Source organism: Hemibagrus wyckioides, linkage group LG20, assembly GCF_019097595.1.
Source record: "Hemibagrus wyckioides isolate EC202008001 linkage group LG20, SWU_Hwy_1.0, whole genome shotgun sequence".
Classification (NCBI taxonomy): Eukaryota; Metazoa; Chordata; class Actinopteri; order Siluriformes; family Bagridae; genus Hemibagrus; species Hemibagrus wyckioides.
The window spans coordinates 10,510,873-10,536,243 of record NC_080729.1 but is presented as its reverse complement, the minus strand read 5'-3'; the positions used below and the strand labels follow the sequence as shown (position 1 = coordinate 10,536,243).

Genomic DNA, 25,371 nt, shown 5'->3' with positions numbered 1-25,371 from the left:
AACATTTAACATTAAAAAAATGGACAAGTCTGCTCTTCTTTGCCCAAGCAAGCCTTGTTGCCTTTCACAGCTTTGTAATCTTTTTTTGCTTTTTTGTCACACTGACCAGGCATTCATTGATATATGTTTTTCACGTTTTCAGTCTGTTCCTAAAATACTATGTTTTTCTGAATGTGCCATCCAGTTTGCCCTGAACAGACATTTTCTGATGATACAGGTAAAAATGTAAAAATCTACTTTTCCAATTGAAACGTTTTCAAATGCCATTTGACATTATTTTTTATTTTTCTCTAAAACACTGCAGCTACTGTTTAAATAATATGTGTGGTTTCTGTGATTGTAAAAAGCATACTCTGTTTAATTTCTGACTGGGTTTGTTGCTAAGCATCTAGGTAACATTTTAACATGGCATCATTTCACACTGGTCACGTTTGGCACCGCATTACAGGGTTAAGTGCACCAGAGGTGCTAAATCTGCTGGGTTTCTTAACCCCAGGGAAAAAAGCGGTGCTAACAGCACTTCTAAATTAAAAGCAAGAAGCATTCCTTTACCTGAGGATTAGAAAGACAAGAACCCAGTAGTGTGAAAAGCCCAAATATGTAGTTTACTTTTTTAAAAAAAGGTCTATTTATATATTTCATATCAATTTTACGCAAATAGTATAGTGGTTAGATTGGTTCAAAAACATTGGTGCAGATTGTTCCATAAAGAATATTTACGTGAATGTTTGGTACATTGCCATACAATGTATGCTTGTGTCAAAACATTGACATATAGAACATAGGTTCTATAAATACATTATATATGAACATTTATTCTCTGAGACTGGGTTACATTTTGTATACCTCAAGCAGTGATTTTATGTCTGTGAGAAACTGTGTCTGTAGGTCTGTATTATGTGTTTGTGTGTGTGTGTGTACCCATTGCTGTCCATAGCTGTCCTCAAGATCGTTGACATTGCGGTCGTCCCAGTCAAGTCGCACTCCCAGAAGTCTATAAGGTAGAAATCCATTTTCTGCCAATATCACAAAGTAGGTAAAGAACCCAGCCAGAGCCTGGATCATACCTACACATAAACACAAATTAGCAAAAAAAAATGTTTATACTATTATGGTGAGCGGAGAATTTCATGGTTATATGAAATCCACTTAAAGGGAAGTGGTACTACAAAATACACAAAGTAGTCTGATCACCTTTATTCATGGGTCATTCAGAATATAATGCCCATATACACATGGTGCAAGGGATCAGTAAATGATTTGATGAATATTGTCATTGGGAGTAGGTACAGATCTAGGTACAGGTTATATTTAAAGAGCAGGTAGACAAATCCAAAATGTAATTCAAAATCAGAACAGGAAACAGATAGAGGCAGGGTGATCAGCAAGCAACAGTAAGGGGAATAATTCAAAACACAGAGAACCAGAACAAGATCAAAACCTGGATGTGGCAACACAGAACAAAAATGCTAGCAAAGTCAGGTGGCAAAACACAACAACATAAGCTTGACAATGAAACACACAAAAACAAGCTCAAAAAAGAGGGGATCCTGGACAGCCAGGTGGGACATCCTAAATCTGATTAAGGTTAATAGGAATGCCACCTATTGCAGAGTTAGCAGAATATGCAATACCCTTCACCTGGCAATGAAGTAGAGCAATCTCTTCTGCATAGCTGAGGGTGGTACAAGGTCCAAGGTGGAGCGTGTGACTGACAGTCACTGCAAAACCAGCAAAGGGATTGAAGTTTAAAGGTGGTGCCAGAGGGTGGAGTAACATTCTCATTGAGGCCATGGGGGAAGTGACATCCTCCATGGAGCCCAGGAAGGGAGTGATGTCCTTTCTGTGTCCAGAGAGGACAGCAATATTCTCCATGAAGAATGATGTAGGTTCAATGTTCTCTGGGTAGCAAGAAGGAGGAACAAAGTACCTTGTGAAGCAAGGGGAATGCGCGGCTTCATCAAAGGAGCAGAGAGGTAGAATGTTGCCTTCAGTGGAGCTAGGAAGCAGAGCGACATCCTCGGCTGAGCAGGAAGGCAGATCAATGTCCTCAGGGGAGCAGAGCACAGAGATAGAGTGATATCCATCTCAAGGCTGTAAGCTGTACTGGCATCCTCAGAGGTGTAAAGGCACATCAACAGACCCAAACCTAAACAGAATTGAAAGGCAGGGCGACGTCCTTAGCAGAACCAGTGACGTCTGATGTGGGGCAGGAAGGATAGGGATTGTATTTTCCTAAATCAAGGCCGCCCCCCCCCAGAAAAAAAAACAACATTTTGAGCCCTTCCTGTATGGCTCTGACCCAACTTCTCTTACCCTGTAGTTATCCACATTCTTCTCAGTGAGTCTTTCTGCACAGTGGAAAAAATCACAGGCAGGTGCAAGTGCAGATTATTTATTGTGTAATGTACAAAATATACCCGCTAAGATGGTTACAACAAGAACCTAAACCTTGAATAGTGGAAACAAGGCAAAAACATCCAGAATACAAGAGAGTTTGTGGTGCACAAAGCACTGCTCGGTTTCATCATAGTTTTGTTTTGGGATTACAGAAAGATTTTAGTGTAACCATGGCTCTAATACTGAATGAAAGACAGCCAGTGGTTTCTAGTTGAACTAGTGGAGTTTTCCTCATTTGATTGTTTCCTTCATGAATACCACACAAACAGCTGGTCACTGAAGTCCACATAATGGAGAGTTCTCAGTGAAACAAAACGGGCTTAGAAACATTCTTTGATAGGTTAGCTTTGATAGGTTTATATAGTTTGATAGGTTTATTAGTTTTGGATTCCTGCTATATTTGGGGCATTTTATGACTTCAATACAATCTAGAAATGCAGTTCAAGGCTTGACTAGCCAGTAAAAAGTGTGAAATCCAGTAAAAAGCATGAAAGTCTTATGTTAAAGCCATGTTATGTCTGCATCTTCTATTGGTTGTGCTATGGCCTGTTTGGGTGGGGTATGTAACACTGTCTATGTAGTATCATCCACAGAAGTGACTGCAATGGGCAGACATACAGCCATAGATGTAAATAATTGCGCACAACACATCCTTACACAAAGTGTAATTACAGGCTTTGCTGCAAGACAGTGCATCCTCTGTATGATTGTATTATTATTGCCCTGGTAGATATATGGCTCACAAAGACAGGAGGTATACATCCCCAAACTGTAGCCTCATTACTATCTGCAACAATATAGCACCAGATGAAAGTGATGAATAGACAAGAGAATTTTAACTGCATACAAGGCATCCAATAGCATGTTATAAGCGGAATTATGCTTTACTTTGGGCAGGATTCTGCTAGTGTCTGTCATATATTAGGTCCCAAAACAATTTGGGCATTGATTATATCCTTTGTATAGCACCATTGTGGCTTAGCCATACTGCTCTGAAATCTACTAAAAAATCTACTAAAATGTTTTGTGAATGTTGACAGCTTAAACAATTCATATAATCTAAAACTCTGAGTACTCATCAAAGAAATGAGCATCTGGCAAAATAACATCCAGAAGTAATTTAGTAGAACTAGTTCTACTAAACTAGTTCTACATACTAGTACAATCTTGTATTTGATAGAAAAAATTGAGATCAATTTATATAGAGAGGAACGCTTACCACCTAGCCTATTTTTTTATATTTTTAATTTTGTTTATTACTAACCTTCCAACATTGCAATAACAATGGATATTAATACATACAATATCTACACACATTTTCTATGTCTCTAAAAATAAGTATGTTTCTGCCTGATATCTAGAATAGATATACATGAACTAATATAGAACTAGTATATTTTAGAAATGGTAATTCTGTGGCGAAGGAACTTAATAGGACCCTTCTATGGCTTAGAACAGTGAACACATATATGATTAGTGTTAGAGAAATATTTTTTTATTATTACTCCCTCCCATTGGTTTTAAGCAGATTGTTCTTCGATGGTAAGCAAGGCCAAACTGATAAATGAAAAGTACTAAAACTGAAAATGAAAGATAAAATTGAATATTATTTCGTTGACTTCAGTTTTTAGGTATTTTATCAACTTTTGTCTTTTTAAGTGTTGTCCTTGTCTCTCCTGCAAGGGGACAACTGAAGTGAAATGGCAGATTTATGCTTTACTTTGACAAAACAATGAATGAGTAGTTGTAAAAACAGTGGAAATAAATGTGTATAGTTAAGAAGTGAAGTGTGTATTTTATAGGTAATTGGGTGAAACCCATTTCAATGAATATGTGACTCAGATGACTGAAAACTTGAATTTTCATCATTCGCATTCACACTACTTTCTGTATTTTTGGTATTTACAGGCTTGCCCTTGTGTGTGACCATGTGTCTTACCAATCTGCCCATATGCCATACTAATGAGTCTCTCGTTGACCAATTTGTCAGTTTTGGGGTTTCTGGGTTGACGCTTCATAATGTCACTTTCTGCTGACTCATAAGCCAAAGAAATAGCAGGGATCTGGAAGAGAAAGAGAGAGATGGAGCGGGAGAAGAGAAAAAACAACAAAGGGTGGCAGTGCATTATATTATTGATACTGAATTGATATTAAGAATTTGTGTATTTGTGTGGTTTTGTATTGGAGTGCACACAAGGAAAAGGGTTCACAGAAGAGGACATTCACATGGATTAAAATTGAAGACAAATAGGGAGACAGAAAGGAAAATGAAGAAAGTGACTGAGTTAGAGAGCGGTGTTGTGTCTGTCATTCTGACACATATTTGTAGACTGAATGCAGACCATTGATGACCTAAGGCAGAGTTATGTGTGTGCGTACATGTTTGTCTCTTACCATGTCAGTTCCCAAGTCAATGCAGAGGATAGTGACAGTGCCAAGAGGCAGAGGAACACTAGCAATGATGAAGAGGAGAAAAGGAGAGATCTCAGGGATGTTGCTGGTAAGAGTGTAGGCTATCGACTTCTTCAGGTTATCAAAGATCAGACGACCTTCAGGAGACAGAAGAGATGGCACAGATGACTCTGAAAATTTATCTTTTTTCTTTTAGAACTTTAATATCCCTTTTCTGTGGCTTATGGCCTATGTAGGAAAACTACCGAAGTCTAGCTTAGAGGCTATTGCACACAACTTGTCTGTGTTCAGGGCTGGCAACTTAAGTCATCGACTCAAAGTTATAACTATATACGTTTGTGTCTAAAGTTACTCAAGCTGAAACTCAGATTACATAGCTGCTTGAACTGATATTCTGGGCTCACATTCAGTTTATTTAAATAGCATCTAGGCCTCTACCTGTAAATACAAGCATTTGCCTTTAAAGCCACAAAAATATAAGGATAGAAAATGTGTACTGAAGAAGGAAATAGCGTTTTATTTATCTGATGTCAATATAATATCTTGTACCATAGAAGAAGCAAGAGACAATTAAGAAAAGGCAAAAAGACAATTATAAAGATTGAATTTGAAGATGGCTTTGAAATAAATTTAATAGGAGTCTAGGATGTTGTCAATATGTTGCTACATGAATCTCCATTTGTATTCATCGCATTAACCACTGCACATTCATTTAACAATATGAGTTGCACCCTCCTTATTTGACAGCTTATAAAATAGTTCTTGATCTATGTATGCATTTTTTATACTGTGATCTAACAATTACAGATGGTTACAAATGAATATAAATGGAAGTCATGAAATCTTGACTGTGTAGAATATATGCTTTTTATCATGCTTTTCTTTATTTTATTATTGTTTTAATTAATTTAATTTTTTAACTTATTACTTTTTATTTCATTTTATTTTTTAAAATTATTTATTAATTTTTTGTTGACCTAATATATTTTTTGTCAAAATGGCCTTTTGATTCTTACTGCTGAAGAGTAGTTAAATGGTGGATTGCTGAAATTGAAATAATTGAAATACCAATCACCTCATTTTAATGACCATGGTGGTTTCTCAATGCCCCATTTACCAAGAGTTATTTTAGTACCTGGTGCTTATGTTAATGATTAATGTTATTAAATGTTATTAATGTTGTACTGCCCCACCAAACTCTATGGTAACAAGCCACTGCTGTGCTCTCCTATGAAGAAAATGTGGCCATGGTTTTAAGGATAAGATGAACATGCAGGCATTTTATGCAGTGTAATTTATAATTTTTTTAAATAAAAAAATGTAGTCCTTCAGGTGGAAAATAAAATTTTTTGAACAAGACACTATTTATTAATCAACAGTGTCATATTTATGCATATAATATCACCACAAGTCTGTTCACTTTTTTTTTAACTCACCCTCCTCCACCCCTGTTACAATGGATGCAAAGTTGTCATCCAGCAGGATCATGTCAGCTGCTTGTTTGGAGACATCAGATCCTGCTATTCCCATTGCAATGCCAATGTCAGCCCTCTTTAGAGCAGGAGAGTCATTTACCCCATCACCTGTCACTGCCACTATAGCACCCTGCAGATACAAACAACATTTACACTTTGGCCCTAGTCTAATGCCAACAACGTTCAAAAAACAATTAAAAACTTCTTCCACGAGAAGCGTTCCAAAACATCAATCCAAACTGACATAAAGGCCTACCAATTTATATAATCAACAATGGATCATCTTTTAAGAACAGAGCTGGTCAGCCTCCACCTAAGCTTTTCTGGATGTAGACCAGATTGCCTGCACTATGTCAGGCTGTTGTCCATTATTCAGCTCTTCTTCTGGTCATTCAGGACAAGAGATTAGGTGCACCATGATAGTTTAATTTAGAGACCACATCAGAACTGTCTGTCAGAATCCTGTCAGATTTTGCCTAGAGGGCTATACCACACTTCTCCACTCACAGTCTCCCAGCTACAGATTGAACACACTGAAATGTATTTGCTCAGTTTATGTTTGTACCTGCCAAAGCCTTTTGTTCATTGTGTTGCTTCTTGGTTTTGATCCTGATGGTGTTTTTTCACTATACCTCTGATAACTTGTTTGTACATTGCTTGAGCATTGTCTGTTTTTGACTATGATTTTGCCTTACATTCTGGGCTATTTGCCTACAATAATGTGGAATTTTATTTTGACAGTTAGCTTCAACTTAACCTGCCCCAGAGCAGAGTCAGTTGCTGTAGTAATCTACCAAGCTGAGAAGATACACACCTTAGTGGTATGGATAGGTTTTAGCCTAAGCTAACCCTTTAAACCTGTTAACCGCCCCTTAGCGGGGTGGATTTATTTCACCTTGTTGTACAACCATGGCCAAAAGTATTGGCAGTAACATAAGTTTTGTGTTTTGTAAACTGCTTCAGGTCACTTTTTTTGCCCCTGGCACAAAATGGCAAGCTAACATGAATTCACTAATCATATCATCAGCATATGGGAAGTGTGAACAAGTAAATAGTAGTCAGGTGAAATCACAGTCAGGCAGAGATTTTGGACAGTGGCTAGGTGTCAAGAAGGGCAGCAAAGAAGTTCCCTCCAAGCAAAAAGGACAGGCTAAAATTCTGCAGAAAGTACAAGAACAGCAGAAGGCTGGTGCAAAACTATTTTTCTGATGAAGCCCACTTCCTACGGTTTGGGACATCTGGCAAATTGATACTCTGGGGAAGAAAAGGTAAACGCTTCCATTACCCTTGTGTAGTGCCAGAAGTGAAGCATCCTGAGACCATCAGTGTGTGGGGCTGCTTTATTTCCAGTGGAGAATACTCTCTCACAATTCTGGCCAGAAACATTGCTATGAATAAAGAACTGTATCAAAATGTCCAGTGTAGTGGAGCACCATGTCACAAAATAAGACTGAAAATTAAGTGGCTTAGATATCATTATTTTGAAATTTTGGATCACTGGCCAGGCAACTCCCTGGAACTTAATCCAATAGAGAACCTGTGGTCAATCCTCAAAAAAAGATAGTCGACAAGAAGAGGCCCACAAACTGTGATAAATTTCAAGCACTAACAAGGCAAAAATTGATTGCCATCAGTCATTTGATGACTGATTTGGCCCAGACACTGATATCCAGCATGCCAAAGTGAATTGCAAAGCTTATGAAGAAAAAGGGCCAACACTGTAAATACTGACTCTTTGCATAAATTGAATGTTTTGCCAATAAAAGCCTTTAAAAATAATGAAATGCTTATCATTGTTTTCCAGTATACCACAGAAACATGTGAAAAATAATTTACAAATACTGAAGCAGAAAACTTTGCAGTGACAAAATTTATGTCACCGCCAATACTTTTGCCCATAACTCTAGAAACTTTGCTAATTGGTATGGAAATAGTTGCCACTCCATCTGATCTCAAGGAAGACCCTATAGTGTGTTCTATCTACTATCAAAAAACTTCCAAAATTGCTATTTGTCTGATGCCAGGCTTGGATCCATTTATTTCATTTGTCATTTGTTCTTTGTCAACTCATTGCATATTTGTATTTAGAGTGTATAATAACACAATATAATTACTTGGAAGCAGCACTGATATGCGTGGCATTTCAAGGGAAAGATTAGTGGCAGTTATGCATTATTTATATTTATAAAACCACAGTAACAAAAAGCTTAACTAGCAAAAAGCTTTTTGCTTTTTCACACACACACACACACACACACACCTACCTGTCGCTGGCAGCCCTCAACAATGATGAGTTTCTGCTGTGGAGAAGTGCGAGCAAAGACGATCTCAGTGTGGTTTTTCAGGAGATCATCCAAATACTCTGAACTCATCTCCTTTAAATCAGCACCATGCACTACACATGCCTTAGCATCTCTGTCTCAGACACACAGATACATAGATACACATATTAGAACAATACATATAAATGCAGTATTTGAGAAAACAAGAAAACACACTTTATGATCAAGCCATTGAAAATACTGTATATACAGAATACACATGACGATGCACATACCGTGGGTTAACTTGACTTAATGGGATGTTAAGTCTCTCTGCAATGTCCTCCACTGTCTCATTGCCTTCTGAGATGATACCAACACCTTTAGCAATTGCCTTAGCCGTAATTGGGTGGTCTCCAGTTACCATTATCACCTTTGCAAATGAGTGACAATTCTCAGTGAATTTCTCATTGGTATTTAAAATGCAAATATGCAAAAATGATTATTCTTTTCTACTTAACTCAGATAAAAAGCAAGTTTGAAATGTGCCTATAGTACAACAAAATGTTGCTCATTAGAAACATTTCTAGGTAAACAAAAGAAAAAACTAGTGTGGCTGAGTGAGCTTTATAACAGACATATCCATTATGAATACGTGAATGAAACAAATAAGTGGGATTGAAACGAATGAAGGGATTAACTAGTACCTTGATCCCAGCAGAGCGACACTTGCCCACAGCATCAGGCACAGCAGCTCTTGGGGGGTCAATCATGGACATGAGACCTAGAAAGCACATCTGGTCCATAGGGAAATTGATGTCATCGCAATCAAATGCAAAACCTCGTGGGAAATGAGAGGTCGACAGGAATAGGTGGCAGAAGCCTGCACAAGTGATATAAATTAAACAGAAAAGAATATAAAGAAATTACAAGATAGATTTTCAAACACATTCTGAAAAATGAAGATGGTTATCAGCGTGAAAAAACTAAACAACATAGACACTACTAGACTAGACATAAACACAAGAGGGGAATGAATTTGAAAAAATTGTGAATGATTAAAATTAAGTAATTTAAACAAAAAAAATCTAAATCCATCTAAGCAAGGAGAAACAATCAGTTTTTAAAGAGTGAGAGACTCTGGATACACAAGTTTATAAGACATATTGCATAACCTTTCAACTTTCTGATGAAAATTGGTGAGCCAGCCAGTTATGTATTTTTAGCTAGATTCTTTCAGAGTTGGTTTTGAATATCTTATAAGAATTATTATTTGATACTTGATTTAATATGATACTGAAGTGATGGTGTTGTGCTATAAGAATAAATGTAACGTGTAAATTGTGAAAAAAATATATACATTACATTTCATTTTTAATATATTAAAGGATGATATCCACAAGACATTTTATAGGTGTCTTTAATAACAAACATACACAGTCATATTCAATAGATCACCGTCTTCTGATGACCACCTACCACAGTCTTTGAACACTTTTTTATCCCTTACCAATGCTCACTCTCCTTTTTCTTACCCAGCACTCTCTCCCCGAGACCCCCCAGGTCCATGTAAGCTCCCTGGAATGTATCTCTCCAGTCATTATCCAAAGGAACCTCCTGCCCATTGATCATGATTGTATTGCACCTGCACATTCAAACACTTATGGATTATCAATAATTACAACTTTTAGCAATAACATTGTTGTTCTACATTTATAACTTATGAATTATCAAATCTTGAGCAAATCACAACAGAACATTATAATTTTTTTTACCGTTTTGCCAGGCCAGTACAGAAAGAACAGCTTAGTATGTATTGGGTATACAAAGATTTACCTGTCCAAAATCCTCTCAGGTGCTCCTTTCATCACAAGGAGATGCCCAGTTGGACTGTCTTCAATTTCATGGATAGACAACTAAAGAGATGTGTGGAATAAAAAATAATTTGATGTGTTTTGGGGTGAGTATTTTGACAATTTAATAGATTCTTGACAGAAATGGTACACTGAAGCATGAGCTTATTGTCAGGACTACGTTACCCATCAGCCCTGACACGATTCACATTTATGTCAAATGAGCAATCATTTAAGTTCTCTCTCTGTGTAAATAACAATATAGTTTACACTGATTCACCAACTGTATTACATAGTATGAGTGTGTTCATACCTGAAACTTGTTGGTTGAGTTGAAAGGAATTTCTGCTACTTTAGGGTTTCTCTCTCTATACGCCTTCACAGACCCACAGGTCAGCTCAATACACTTTAGCAAAGCAGACTCTGATGCATCACCTGCTGTCTCCATCTAAATAAACACCACATTAATAGTACGTTCTAATTTCAAAGAAAATATTCTAGAAAAATAGATAAATCCAAAGTGCTTGTCAGTTCACCTTCAGAATAGGAATATCTTTTTGACCAGGTTTGAAGACAGCACGATTGCAGAGAGCTGCTACACGAGACAGAGCAGTCCATGTGGGGGAGCTCTTATCAAAGGCCCCATTGCCTGTAAGCAAAATGAATCATATCCAAAGAATATAAGTACATGTGTACATATGTACATATCAAAGAATTTTAATGAAGTTCTCTACAATTAACTTAATTGAAATGGACTAAAGCAGTATATCTGCACAAACAACAAAGACAAAGATATTTACTGTTAGGATTAGCAGATTTTGTGCTGGTTTCTGGACGTCCATCCTTATCATCTGCTTATCTAAAGTATAGCTCTTACCTGATTGATCCTCAGTAGTGTCTGCCTCATAGATCTGGTTGTCAAACCACATGTGGGCCACAGTCATGCGGTTCTGGGTCAGGGTTCCAGTCTTATCTGAGCATATAGTGGAGGTAGAGCCTAAAGTCTCTACAGCCTCCAAATTCTTCACCAAGCAGTTCTTATGTGCCATACGCTTTGCTGTCAGAGTCAGACACACCTGAGAGAACAAAAAGGGAATAAGATGAAGGAGAAACAGGGAGTGTTATTATTTGTGCATTCAATTAAAACACTGTAAATGAATAAACTATTCTAAAATGGCTACTTCATTTGAATTGAAAATGTGAGAGACAGTGAGAGAGAGCAAAATTGCCCATGAAAAAAGAAAAGGGAGCAGTATTTATTCTCATTCACACAGACTGTGGTTGTCTATAAGACTGATAGCGAAGAACATGTATAAGACAGACAAACTGTAGACAACAGAATTCAATTTACACACACAGCATGGACATGGGGAGTGAAGAAGAGAGAGAAGGGAGTTCAGAGATAGCAGAAGGTGAAGAATAAGACAGCCATATGTGAATAAAATATCATAATGACAAACAGAAACAGAAAGAGTGAACAAGACAGTTAGTGCGTAGGGACACAAAAGATGGTAAATCTGCTAAAGAGTGAGACAGAGAGATGGAGACAGGTAGAGAGACAGACTGGTAAAGTGGAAACAGAGACAGACAGATACAAAGAGAGTCCACAAGAGATTTTCAGAGTGCGTTTTTCATAGTGACAGTGGCCAGCAGCCATAAAGTATGTTTTGTGTGTGTGTCTAGGAAAAAGAGAAAAACAGTTCCATTTCACCTTTCCTAACCGCCAGGGATGGTGAGAATCACCTGCATATCATCTTGTGCAAGTGTGCACACATGCCAAGGCTTTCTATCAAAGTCACATAGTGGAATAGAGTAGTAACTGCAACAAATGCTGCTGCATACAGCAATCTTTCCCTTTGTTCTTCTCACCTCATGCACATAATTTCCAGCTGTCCACTTTGCAACTAGTCACTGCAGGTATTATGTCATCTAAAGCTGAGGATAACCTCTCATTTTATTTACCTTGGTTTCCCGCCATGCCATACCATGCACCACCATAATCCCTCTACTCATTGCTGATTTTGAGAAGTTAACTAAATTTAATCTAATACAGTATGCAATTTCCTGATAGGAGTTGTTTTTTCCTCATTCAACGGACCCCTCTTTTCTATTTACTTGGGTCATGCAAACAGTTTCTGAACCACTTGCAAGCTTAAGAGAGCAACAGTAATGTGAGCTTATAAAAATGCAGTGCCTGACTCAAACATCCCCTTTACTGAATGGTCAGTGACACTGATTTTGGCATGGGGAGTCCAGGTATAGCTATAGTTATAGTTGCTAGTATTGAAACACAGCCTCCAATATATAGAAACCCCTTAATAAAGGGGTTGATAGACACCTTATTCAAAGCATTTTGACAACTAAGCCAGGAATGGGGTGACTCCCCCAATTCAGTTAAATTAAATCAGGGTTTAACTAGTTGCTAAACACCCTTTCTTTTCATTTATTAATGTTATCCCTTCTCTGATGTAGGTCAAGCCATGCAACTACAGTTCTGGTTAAACATCACTGCTTTTTATTCCAAGAGCATTCCTTATCCCTACCCTTCTGCCTCCCCTTAGTGCCATGAATGTTTTCACTCTTATGTTTCTAAATATTTGATATTGTTTCTCCTGGCCAGTCATCAGGATATTGTTGTATGTAGACAAGTGTGCTCCCACCAGGGGGCCATTCTGGACATGGGCATCCTCCATGCACACATAACTACAATTTTCTCATCAAAGCAGGCCACATAATTCATGATTCACTGGGACTACTAGGCACCATGTCACCCTAATGTGTGGCAGATCTTTTTATACTTGACAGTCAAAGTCTGCCAATCAAAGCTTCTGTTAAGGATGCTTGATGGTACCTGCAATAGAACTTCCTCAAGGTTTGCTGAAGTTACAAATTTTTTCAGCAAGAGAGACTCAATCTTGTGATGCCAAGCTATATCATCCAACCCCAGTTTTCTATCAACTTACGCCATTTTTATATCACTTAACCCATACCAAGCATATGCACAGTAGCCTTAGTGACAACAATTAATTTTGTAAAATGGACACACTGTTTAGATGGTACATATACTACTTACAAAAAGTTAAGGATATTCTGCTTTCGGGTGAAATTTCGGGTGAATTTTCATATTCATGGGAGGCACATATTGATCTCCTTTAACAAGCCAAGTCAACACTTTATCAATGGTACTCACTGGCAGAGATAATCTAGATAAAGATGACTGAATGGCAAGATATTAATTGTAAATACTAGATGATACATCATTATCTGACTTGGCAATGTCAGGTAAGAAGTGTTGGTATATGTGCAGCATGCATAAAAAAGTGTCTAGGGGATTCTTACCGTCCCTGATGGTTATGCACAGAAACACAGTCACATACATAAATAGTGTTTATGTGTATGTGGAAAATTTCTGTCACATTTGTGTGTTAAGGAAAAAAGGTGAGTACATACATCTGTGTAAAGGTGATAGGCTTAGTTTATCAGTGTGGTGAAAGACTTATTAGTGTGTGTGTGGATGTAAACTTCACCGTGACTGTTGCCAATAGTCCTTCAGGCACATTCGCAACAATAATGCCAATGAGGAAGATGACAGCCTCAAGCCATGTGTAGCCAAGGATGAGTGAGAGGATAAAGAATGAGACCCCGAGAAAGACAGCTACACCAGTAATGATGTGGATAAAGTGCTCAATTTCCAGGTTGATGGGGGTCTGGCCCACCTCCAGCCCAGAAGCCAGGGTTGCTATTCGTCCCATAACTGTACGATCTCCTGTTGCGATCACGATGCCACGGGCCGTGCCTGTGCACACACACACAAACATCCAAATATCCAAAACTAACCTTTGTCTAAGAGACCATATATGTAATTTCTGATAAATGAATAAATGGAACCAGGATGATGATGAACAAATATCTGTATCTGTGTGTTGGTGAGGAAGGAAGGAATACATTAAAAGGAGACCAGTCACACATTTTTGATCAGTTGTCCAGTTTGCTACACAAAGATTCACAGTAAGTCAGGACATTTTTTGGTATACTATTTAAACTGCTGCACTGATTTGTTCCAAATGACATAGTACTTATTATGCACATGCTTACTAACTCCCAGTTTTGGCTGAGACAATTCTCATCTCTTCTAACAATGGTAAGTAGTCTTTGGTGAAATTAACAAACACTTTTTTGGCATTGAAGTCTACATCACATTTCCTGTAATACATAGAAAAGTAGTTCAAAATCAGTGCTATCAGTAACAAATTCCACACACACTGAACGATTTCATTCAGTTGCATGAATTCTTTGAATAGCAAAAGTTAAAATATTAAGGCGAAAAATTCAGATTATAAATTTAAAGCCTGACAATTTAATAGCTAATACTGCAGATAACAATCTTATTATATCAGATCAGCATTTAGAATGCACTGCCCTTTTAATTCCATTAATTTCCTCTTAAAAGTCAACACTATTTAAAAAGGTAAATGACCGACTACTGGCCTCTGATCAGGGTTGTGTCCTTGTGCTGTTCAACTTAGTGCAGCTTTTGTCTCCATTAAACCATACTATCTACTTGATAGGCTAGAAAATGTTGTTGGATTTTAAATAACATAGGATACCAAAATGAGTTTGGCAGCCCTTGATGTTAACTTCATCATGCTGTGGCCAGTTGCATGTGTTTATGCAAATCATTGCAGGCTTGAAGACAGCACATCATGAAGAGAAAGTTTTTTGTGTGTGTGACCACAATGCTTGTTTAAAAAAATTCAAGAGGTTTGAGAGTTGGGTGTAGAATTATGCATTTAAATCTGTGTTAAAAGACAAGTGGACAGAGAACAGATGTTCAAAACAGATGTTTCATCTGTTCAGATGAGATGAGTAACTGTTAGTGTTAGTCAAACATAACAACCTTAAGAAAAATGAGGGGGAAAACAATTTTGTAAGGAAGAAATTTTATGTAGCATTTTTAGTTGAATAAACTTGTGCTAGAAAATAGATAAAGTCATAGCGCTATTTGATTTGTGGAACTTCTGTATTTCTTAGTATGGACACAGCCACAGCAATATAATTGATTATACTCTGGTCTGCAAACAGTTAATAAAATAGCCAAATCTAACTATTCCCCTTTAAGCTGCTTACACTTGGCAAATGAACGGATATATGCACAATCAGATGAATGAATCTCTCACCCTCCACACAGTTAGTGGAGAAGAAGCCAATATTTCTGGACTCAAGAGGGTTTTCGTGAGTGCAGTCTGGAGAACGGGTTTGAGGCTCAGATTCTCCTGTCAAAGAGGAATTGTCCACCTGAGGAAGAAGAAGAAGCACCAAGCTTATATATATATATATATATATATATATATATATATATATATATATATATATATATATATAAATTGTTGAGCTTGTATTATCTTGCCAGGTGGCTAATGAAAGTTGTTGGTGAGTTTTTTGTATTTCTCAATTTCAAACTCATTTATATCAGGCAAGAGTGAAAAATTTAAACTAATAAAGTAATTTTATTCTCACAGTATGTTGTCATTGGTACCAGACCACTAGAGGGCAACACCACTGTAGTCAACTCTGAAAGTTAGTTTGAAAAATTAGCTTGGGAACTCAAAAGAGTGCTTTCACTTCACCCACTTTTTATCTCTGCTGCAGCTCACTGCAACACAAACCTGTGCTAACAGCCAATCAGCCCCAGGAACTGTCTCGCCTCTTTTTGGTTTTAGGTCTCGGGCAGTCTGTAATTGTTGCAGTCTTATCAGTTTGGGGATGTACCTGCCCGTGGCCCAAGTGGAAGCCCAGATACTGTACTTCCACATGTACACTTTTTTGAGTTTGCTGTGAATCTCACCCATCTCAGCAAGCTCAGGAGAGACGCTGCATGTGCATGATATTGTCTAAATAGGCAGCAGCATGTGGGTGGATTCTGTCATCCACAAGCAGAAAGCAAGTCACTGGAACTCTCCTTGGGCCGCTAACTAAATAAAAGGAAGAGTTATAAGTTGGTGTAAAAAGCTTGATGTGGGTAGCAAAACTTATGCAATCCTTATGGAAATTTCCATAGCTGACATTCTTGCGCCTGTAGGAAATTGTCCAGTGTGGAGTTTTGTGTGAAGAACATGAATTTTGTATAAAGAATAATAGGCTGGACTAGTATAACGTACTAGTATAACGTCGTTCCTCTCACTTTTCTCTCATGACATCAAGGATGCCACGAGTCTTGTGGCCTATAATAATTAAAATTGGAAAAGCCCCATGGAAACTTGCAGGACTTCTTCTACGGGGAATAACGGGTGCTCAGTCTGTTTAACCCAATTACATGCATCATTTTGTACTGATGAAAATGCTACTTTATACTTTATGCTATTTATACTGAAAAAAAAAAAAAAACGCTGGCCAATAAGTGGCTGGCCGAGGTGGGGACTAACTCGATACTATGCTTTTGACCCCTGAACTGAATATCCCTTACTCAGAGGCCTCCCATGTGGTAGGGCACCTACCTAGAGAAAAGCAACAACCAACCTTCCTTACCCCTCCTTTGACATTGCTCCATGTCCCATGTGGGGGATGATGTCCCACTTCCTGGTTCTGCTGGGAACATCGCTCTACCTCATGATGCCACAGGGGACATCACTTTGCCCCCTGCCCTGTGGAGGATGTTACCCTCCCACTCTGCCCCATCAAAGCAGTCACTCTGCCCCCTCACTCTACTGAGGATGTTGCTTTGGTCAACTTGCTCAGCTGAGGACATCGCTCTGGCCACCTTGCTGAGGATGTTGCTCTCTTGGGCCTTGCCGTGTTCCTTGCTCACCGTGTGGGCCTCGCCATGTTTCTCGCTCCCCCTATGGGTCTGGCCATTTTCCTCACTCAACCCAGGTGAGGAATCCAGAGGCCCGTTCAGGTGTTAGCTTGTCTGGCTTGTCTAGCTGAGCCTTAGACATGGGGGGAGCCATAGTCATGTCATTGCTCATTGCCCTATGTATCTGGATTATACTCACCTTTTTTCAGTTTCATTTTTGATTTGTACATAAGCCAATGTTTTATACCTTGTCTTTGTATTTCAACTGTTGTAACTGTGCATTTGTTCTGGCATAGCCCTTATCTAGTGCTTGTTTTTGTTTAGTTTTTGTGTCACAGTTTTAATTTAATTTAATTTTGTTTGTTTGTTTCATGAATCAATTTCTGCAGGAAAACAAAACTGATTGAGTTGGAATATATTTGGGTAATTGCACTCTAGTTATTTGTTTGTTTTTTAAAAAAAATCTAGTTTTTTTTTTAAAGCTCTCTTCTTCTCTTATTCAGCCAGTGATTGTAAGACTATATATCAATCAAGTGCACTCAGTTTAGCATCCAGTCATTTTAGTTTAGTAGAAAAACTATCAAGAATCTGCTGGGATGATCTCCCCTGATCCTCTTCTGTAAAATGTTTCAATTTGCTGTAGTATACAAAGACTCATAAAAATAAGGTGTCATCTTTGCATACCTAGAAGGCATGATCTAATTTGAAAAAGCATATTGAGGTAGGTTTTGAGGTTAAATGCTTCTCTGTACACTCATTTTACAAGTCTTTTTACATCTTGAACAAAATATGAAGGGAGAAGTGACTAGTTTTGGATGCAATTACAAAGTATTATTAATTGCTGTGGTTGGTAAATAAATTTACTCTGGTCCAGAGGTTGAGGTTTGCACTTTCAGGCAGAGTGATAAATACATACAAAAAAGGCTACATGTTGATATGTGTTTATGTATCATATTTTGGCATCTGTGGAAGGCAGCTTTAAGTTTAATCACTATTGTTTTTATGTCAGTGAAGACATATTCAATTTTTTCTTGCTCAGCTTCTCTCATACCTTGCAGCTACTGGAGGAGATGAAACGTAGGTCAGCTGGAATGCGATCACCCCCCTTTATTTCCACCAGGTCTCCCAGAACCACCTCCTCTGCATTAATCTGCTTCTTCTCCCCCTCACGTATCACTAAAGCTTGCTATAAACAGTAAAAAGATATTAAAAAGCATTTATTTGTCTAGTACATAAACCACTGAACAGGGCTAACCTACCAGCCCTGTTTATGAATATACAAAATAAAAGGGACAGTATGTCACCTCTAAAAATATCAAGCTATGGCATGTGTGTAACCCAATCTGTGTCCTGGCAAGCTTCTGCTCTGCTCTGCTCACCTAACTAAGTTCATAAAGCAGTTGCTAATTAGCTGCTTAGTTAAATTGGGCATGTGAGCACAGAGAAAATGCAAAATTTGGTATGATTGCTGTTTATAACACACCCTCATGACTGGAACGGAAGCAGAATCGGAAGAGTATAGTAGGTGTGAATTCTTCAGTGGGAACACACAAAAGCAAACGGTTTGCACTTTCAAATTATGCATATGGTTCTATCAGAATAAAATAACAGCATTGGCAAGTACAGTTAAACCCAATTTGAACATAGTAAATAAAGTATAATTGCATATTTTTTTAAATAATTAAACAATATCAAAAGGTCAAAAGTGCAGGTTTACTGAAATCTGTATTTTACTGATTGTGGGCTTTGTAAGAATGTCAATGAGGGTGTGTTTCATTGAAAACTAAATTAGAATAACTTTTCTTTCTCTGCATCTAAAACAATTAAGTAGTAATTGAATTGAATACAATTTTCTACTCTCTCAAGGGTGCAGGTAAGAGTTTACCTGATTATTGTATTATGTTGAAACATACGTATATATATATATATATATATATATATATATATATATACGTATATACGTATGTTTCAACATAAGTGTGATAGCTTCCTGGCTTAATAATATGTCATTATTAATGTTATCCTGGCCCATAAAAATGTATGGTCACAAGTTACTTCTAATGACACACTTTAACTTCTAAATTTATATATATATATATATATATATATATATATATATAGCTAAACGCAGTTCAGTGCTTTGGTAAATTTAGAAGTTAAAGTGTGTAATTAGAAGTAACTTGTGACCATACATTTTTATGGGCCAGGATAACATTAATAATGACATATTATTAAGCCAGGAAGCTATCACACTTATTAATTAATGCTATAGGCTACTATCTAATGAATTTTTTATGTGCAAAAATGACGTCAACAACATACACATTTCACACCAGATCTAAGCAGTGTTGCATCCAACATTTTAATCAAAATGGCGTTATATACCAGACAGCAGTAACAAGCAAAGCAGCTATTGAAAAAAAATGGGGGATGGGGGGACTTTTGTACTAGATAGAGACACTAAATAAATAAATAGTATAACAGTTTGCACTATTTGTTAAAATCCAAATAGTGAACTGCATTGGATTAACAAACATTATCTATTCAAGATAAAACAGTTTATTAATATCTATTATGATTATACAGTGATGAGGAATGTTTTAATATTAACTGTTTTTTCATGCTATATTCACCTGACCTGCACTTGTCACTATCCTTTTGGTGTAAAATTGTCTTTGTAAACAACAAAAGATTGTGACATCAATTACATGTGTTACTGACCTGTGGCACCATATTCTTGAAGGAGTCCATGATGCGTGAACTTTTGGCCTCTTGGTAATAAGAAAAGCATCCTGTGATGATGACCACAGCAGCCAGGACTACTCCCAAATATAACTGTATCACATAAATTGAGAGAGGGAAATGATTCTATGGCATGTCAATGTAACTCAGATTTTAACTTAACAATTCTTGTGGTGGAAACATATCTCTGGCTTGGTCAAATTGCAGTGACATTACCACTGAAACTTAAAAAAAAATCGGATGGTAATTATTGGATAAAACAATTCAATAAAAACACTTGCAAGCATATAAAAAGTGCTGAAAACTTCACAGACACCTTTCCTGTTTGTGTTGGAGTAGCACTGAGCACTGATTTTTTATTGACTTATAAATATATAAGTATATATGTAAATATAAATATAAATAAATTATAAATATAAAATATATAAATTATATTCATATTGGTTAAAGCAGAATGGCAGTTGCTGTATTTTTTACTGACTCTGATACTCACATTATCATTGGCTGGCTCATCATCGGTTGCAAACTGGATACCATAAGCAAGGAAACAAAGGAGAGCACCTATCCACAGGAGGATGGAGAAGCCTCCGAATAACTGTTTACAGAACTTCACCCACTCTGGGATGGTTGGAGGTGGAGTCAGAACATTAGGCCCATCTCGTGCCAGGAGCTCCACTGCTCTTTTATGGGTCAGGCCCTGAGAAAGAAAAGCAAATCACTGTCAAATGCTAAATTGACATATGCTAGTTCAAACATCCTTAGTAAAAGCTTATAGGTTTCCTGATTGGTGAAATTTCTTCTGGCCAAAGTCAACAAGAAGTTGGTCCCATTTTTATTTCTCTAAACAAACTAAATATGTGAAGGTTAAGACACCGTCAGAGTGCTATTGACATTGATATATTATTCCTCCTTTGATATGAATAACATTGCTTTTAGTAGCCTTTGCTGGAAAGGATAGATCCGATAGAAAAGACGTGTGGCAACACAGTAAAATTATTTAGTTTTGTCTGTGTGTTTTGTAATATATATATGAGGATGATGTGCCAAAAGTTTGTCCACCATCAAGAACTGTTCGTTTTCATTTAAGGCTTCAAGAGTAATGACTTTATTATGGCCAAGGTGTTGGCTGATATGGAACTGTACTGATTATTCTTGGTATTCTTTCAGTTAGTCTGGCCCTATAATTTATAGCTTACTGTTAATAATTCCTTCATTACACTGAATTTGGTATTAGCCCAGACACTGTGTATGTTAACACTCCAGATACAGCATGATTTATATACAGCATTTTGATTAGTCAAAGTCATAGAAGTCTTAGACTATTATCTACTGCTTGAAGAAAAATGTGATATTACTACATACTAAAAATTGAATACTGCTCATTAGAAATATGATTAATCTTACTTTAAACAGGTCCACCTCATAGCGAGCTGACAACTCTTCCAGAGAGAGCTTGTGATCATCCTGCAGCAACACACAGAAATTTGATGTACTTGATGTACAAATTTGAGGTATTTGATGCACCTTCTACATACAGCAGTCAACATACATACCATATATTTAAATGATATATACATTTAATTTTAATTTCAATTATAGAAATGTATAGCATGTGAAAACACAAAGGTTTCTCACCAAAGCAACCTCTTTCTTCAGCTCATCCAAATCTTTTTCTTTCTTTCTTTTCTTTCCATTGTTCTGAGAAGCCTCAGGGCTGATATCACGTCCATACTGAGAGAGACATGATGGGAGAACATAGTTTAAAAAAATGTAGCATTTGTGAATGGGATCATGACTTTTTCAGAATGATCCTGAAATTCAAGAGATTAAGCTTCATCACAAACCCTAACAATAGTAACATGCTTTTAAGGTCATTTTACAGTGTAGACCACTTCATATTTAAACTGCCAACATGATATTTACCATACCAAGGTCAGGAAGTGTGGTAGTAAGATTATATCCAGCCCCTCTCTCTCTGATCTCTTTTTACCCCTTCCCACTTGCCAAAGATTCCAAGCCATTAAAGCTTGAACCAGGCACATGAACAGCTTTTCCCCTAGAGCTATAGTCATTCTCATAAAATGCATAGGATTGTGCAATATAATGATTTTATTGCCCCTACATGACATGGCCACCATATCAAATGCCATATTATCAAACTTATATTATCATATTTATCCAGCTATTATACATTTTGCAAAGGAGCTTGTATGAGTTATCTCATGGCATTTGTGGAATGGCCTGCATGTACAGTAGTGCTTGTGAACCCTTTAGAATTTTCTATATTTCTGCATACATATGACCGAAATCATCAACAGATATTCACATAAGTCCTAAACATAGACAGAGTGAACCCATTCAAATAAATCAGACAAAAATATTGTTCCTGCCAAATTATTTATTCAGGAAAATAATCTAGTATGACATATCTGTAAGTGGCTAAAGTATATGAACCTCTAAAATTAGCTGTTAATTTGAAGGCCAAATTAAAATCTGTTTTGAATCAATGGGATGGCAATCAGGTATCAGTGAGTACCCTATTTTATTTAAAGAACAGGGATCCATCCAAGTCTGATCTTCACAACACATGTTTATGGAAGTGTATCATGGCACAAAGAGATTTCTGAGAACCTCAGAAAAAGAGTTGTTGTTGGCAGGAAAAGGTTACCACCTCAAAACCATATCTAAAGAGACTGAAATTGATTGAAATTGCTCAGATTGAGGAAGTTAGAGAAGACCAAGCAAAGCTCTGTACAAACAGTAAACCCATGTTGGGGATTAAACCTAGGACCCTTCATCTGTGAGTCAGCAACTCTACCCAGGCAACCAGTGGGCTGCCCTACCTTAATTTTTAGAATAAAAAATCACTTGTATGGAAATGCATTGAGTGAGCACTGGATTTAAAGGCCAGAGATCAAAACAATCTTTAAATGAATGAAGAGGCTTCGGGGTTTTCAGACACTTCCTGAGGCTGAAGTGATACTTATTTCCAGTGTCAAATTTAGTGTAATCTTTGCTGTTACCCAGATTGTATGAGCTATTGCTACTGTAGGCATTGTTTTGTATATTTCTCTGTTTAATTCTGTGATCTCTGTTTTTAGTTCACACCACATTTTGTTGCTACTGTATTTTGATGCACAGCCAAATTACATGTCTCTGTCACAGGACTGAAATGCTTTAAAATATTCACAGTTACTGTCAAAGGAAAAGTAACAAACAGAAAACTATTCCTTGTAGTGATACTCATAGTGCTTTCTTTTAAAATACACACAATTTTGTAAAAGAAAATTAATACATTTACTTGAAATATTGTCATCATAAAATTACAGTATGTGTGAGTCAGAGAGAAAGTGCAATGAAACGCCACAGCACATGCTGATGAAAGGACTAATGAAAATCATTTGTTCCTGTCACTCTTCCTTTGCTCAGTGTGTGTGTGTGTGTGTGTGTGTGTGTGTGACAGAGAAAGAGAGAGAGAGAGAGAGAGAGAGAGAGAGAGATCATGTTGTGAAAAACGATTGCACAGCACTAAAATAAATAAATAAATAAATAAATAAATAAATAAATAAATAAATAAATACATAAATAAATACATAAATAAATACATATAAAACTGCCCTCATCTGGAAGATACTGCTGATTTGCAATTTAGCCACAAATATGTTAGACTTTAAACCTTAAAACTAGGCTAATTAGTGTAACAAGCTATTATTGGTAAATTGGAATTATAGCTTAGATATGACAACAATATGCAATATGCTATATGCCCGTGTGTGTGTGTGGGTGTGTGTGTGAAGTATAATATACAGATTTGTAAAGATAAGTAATATATAAGTACTTATAGATTCATTTTAGAAAGCAGTAACTCACCCCTTTCCCCATCTTCTGAAAGCATGAAAAAGAAATGTCGTTCTCTCAGTACATGTCTTTACAGCAGGGATGGTCTTTTTTGGGACTGTCACCTCCTACTTCTACCTTCTGACCCCTCTCTACCAACACACACACATAGCCTGTCTTCAGCCACAGGGTAACTTGAAGCCACTCTGCATACACACACACACACACACACTCTTCAATCACCCATGCTAAAAGCTTCAATGTTTGTGTGCATTGTTTATGAGTACATGACATAGTATGTTAAATCCATTGTTTGGATTTAATGTACTGTATGTAATATCTGGTGTTTTGCAAATGAATGGTTTATTTATTTATTTATTTTTATTTTTCTTGGCTGGTGGATCTTACAGAAGTTAGTATCAAAATAATGTTGGTGTTGGTTAGGTCTTTGCTTAAGGATTGGGTATAGTACTTCCATAATATCTTCCGTAAGTGCTCCTTCAAAATACTCTGCCAAATAAGAGAATAATGTTCATCTGTTTTACTAATTTATGAGGAATAGGTCTGTTAATGCTCTCCGCAAAGAGCATTTAGCTGCCCTACAATTTTTCATGACAGATATTTCAAAATAATGTAGCAGTTTCATGTGTCCCAGGAAAGCATATGCACTTCTTCTCCCAGTTTAGTAGCTGCAAGATGCAGAAATACAGTCCCCTTTTAAAGTGCTGAAATCGTGTTATCAATTCTTTTATTTTTTACATTGCATTTACATTAAAGTAAATTAACATAAACAACACTTAATATTTAGTTGATTATCCCTTGCTTGTAATAACTGCATCAAGCCAGCAACCCACTTATATCACCACACTGTGTTTTTTTTCTTCTTTTGTGCAGCTTTTCCAACCATATACTGCAGTTGTTGTTGTTGTGTTTTTGTTTGTTTGTTTTTGTTTTTTTGGGGTTTTTTGTGGGGGTTTTTCCCTTCAGTCTTCTCTGAGGAGGTGAAATGCTTGCTCAATTGGTTTAAGGGCTGTTGATAGACATGACTATTCTAAAACCTTCCACTTTTTTTCTTCCCAATAATATTGGATGCATTTCTCTGTAAAATGCCAGACAGACTGTTTCTGTAGATTTCTGAATTCATTCTGCTGTCTCTATTACACCATCAATAAAGGAGATTGTTCCAGAAGCAGCCATACACACCTAAGCATGAGACTTACCTCCACCATACTTGACCTATGAGCTTGTATGGTTCCGCTCATGAGCAGATCCTTTATTTTTTCTCACTTTGGCCTTTCCGTCACTGATTAAGGTTAATCTTTGTTCCAGAATTCCAATCTGGCCTTCCAATTCCTACTGCTAATGAGTGGATTATATCTTGGGGTATTGCCTCTTTATTTCTGCTCTCAGAAATAATTTTATTTGGAGGGTGGATGTGATGTCCCCACCCCTGCCCCTTGGAGGTTGCTAATCACTGACTGTTTTTGGGGATTTTATTTTTTTTATTTATTTATTTTTTTAAATTCATCTATATATTTAGCTAAATATCAGGAAATAATCTCATGTGTCTCATATCCAAACCCAAAAGTCTTCAGTAT

At 37.0% G+C, this 25,371-nt stretch overlaps 1 protein-coding gene across 1 annotated transcript in view; it reads right to left on the bottom strand.

The window, feature by feature from the left end:
- atp1a2a (ATPase Na+/K+ transporting subunit alpha 2a) overlaps nt 1–23,924 on the bottom strand; it is a 33,703-nt gene extending 9,779 nt beyond the window's left edge. Inside the window, exons 1-20 of the mRNA XM_058419111.1 lie at nt 23,807–23,924; nt 21,572–21,667; nt 21,341–21,400; nt 20,430–20,633; nt 19,916–20,029; nt 18,246–18,380; nt 15,579–15,696; nt 13,929–14,197; nt 11,279–11,477; nt 10,938–11,050; nt 10,715–10,849; nt 10,385–10,464; nt 10,084–10,193; nt 9,256–9,431; nt 8,845–8,981; nt 8,552–8,702; nt 6,249–6,417; nt 4,795–4,949; nt 4,340–4,463; nt 922–1,067 (exon numbers count right to left, since the gene is read on the bottom strand). Coding sequence (XP_058275094.1) covers nt 922–1,067; nt 4,340–4,463; nt 4,795–4,949; nt 6,249–6,417; nt 8,552–8,702; nt 8,845–8,981; nt 9,256–9,431; nt 10,084–10,193; nt 10,385–10,464; nt 10,715–10,849; nt 10,938–11,050; nt 11,279–11,477; nt 13,929–14,197; nt 15,579–15,696; nt 18,246–18,380; nt 19,916–20,029; nt 20,430–20,633; nt 21,341–21,400; nt 21,572–21,667; nt 23,807–23,818 — 2,703 coding nt within the window. The 5' untranslated portion in view covers nt 23,819–23,924. The remainder of the gene's footprint in view (nt 1–921; nt 1,068–4,339; nt 4,464–4,794; nt 4,950–6,248; nt 6,418–8,551; nt 8,703–8,844; nt 8,982–9,255; nt 9,432–10,083; nt 10,194–10,384; nt 10,465–10,714; nt 10,850–10,937; nt 11,051–11,278; nt 11,478–13,928; nt 14,198–15,578; nt 15,697–18,245; nt 18,381–19,915; nt 20,030–20,429; nt 20,634–21,340; nt 21,401–21,571; nt 21,668–23,806) is intronic.
- Between the last annotated feature and the right edge of the window lie 1,447 nt (nt 23,925–25,371).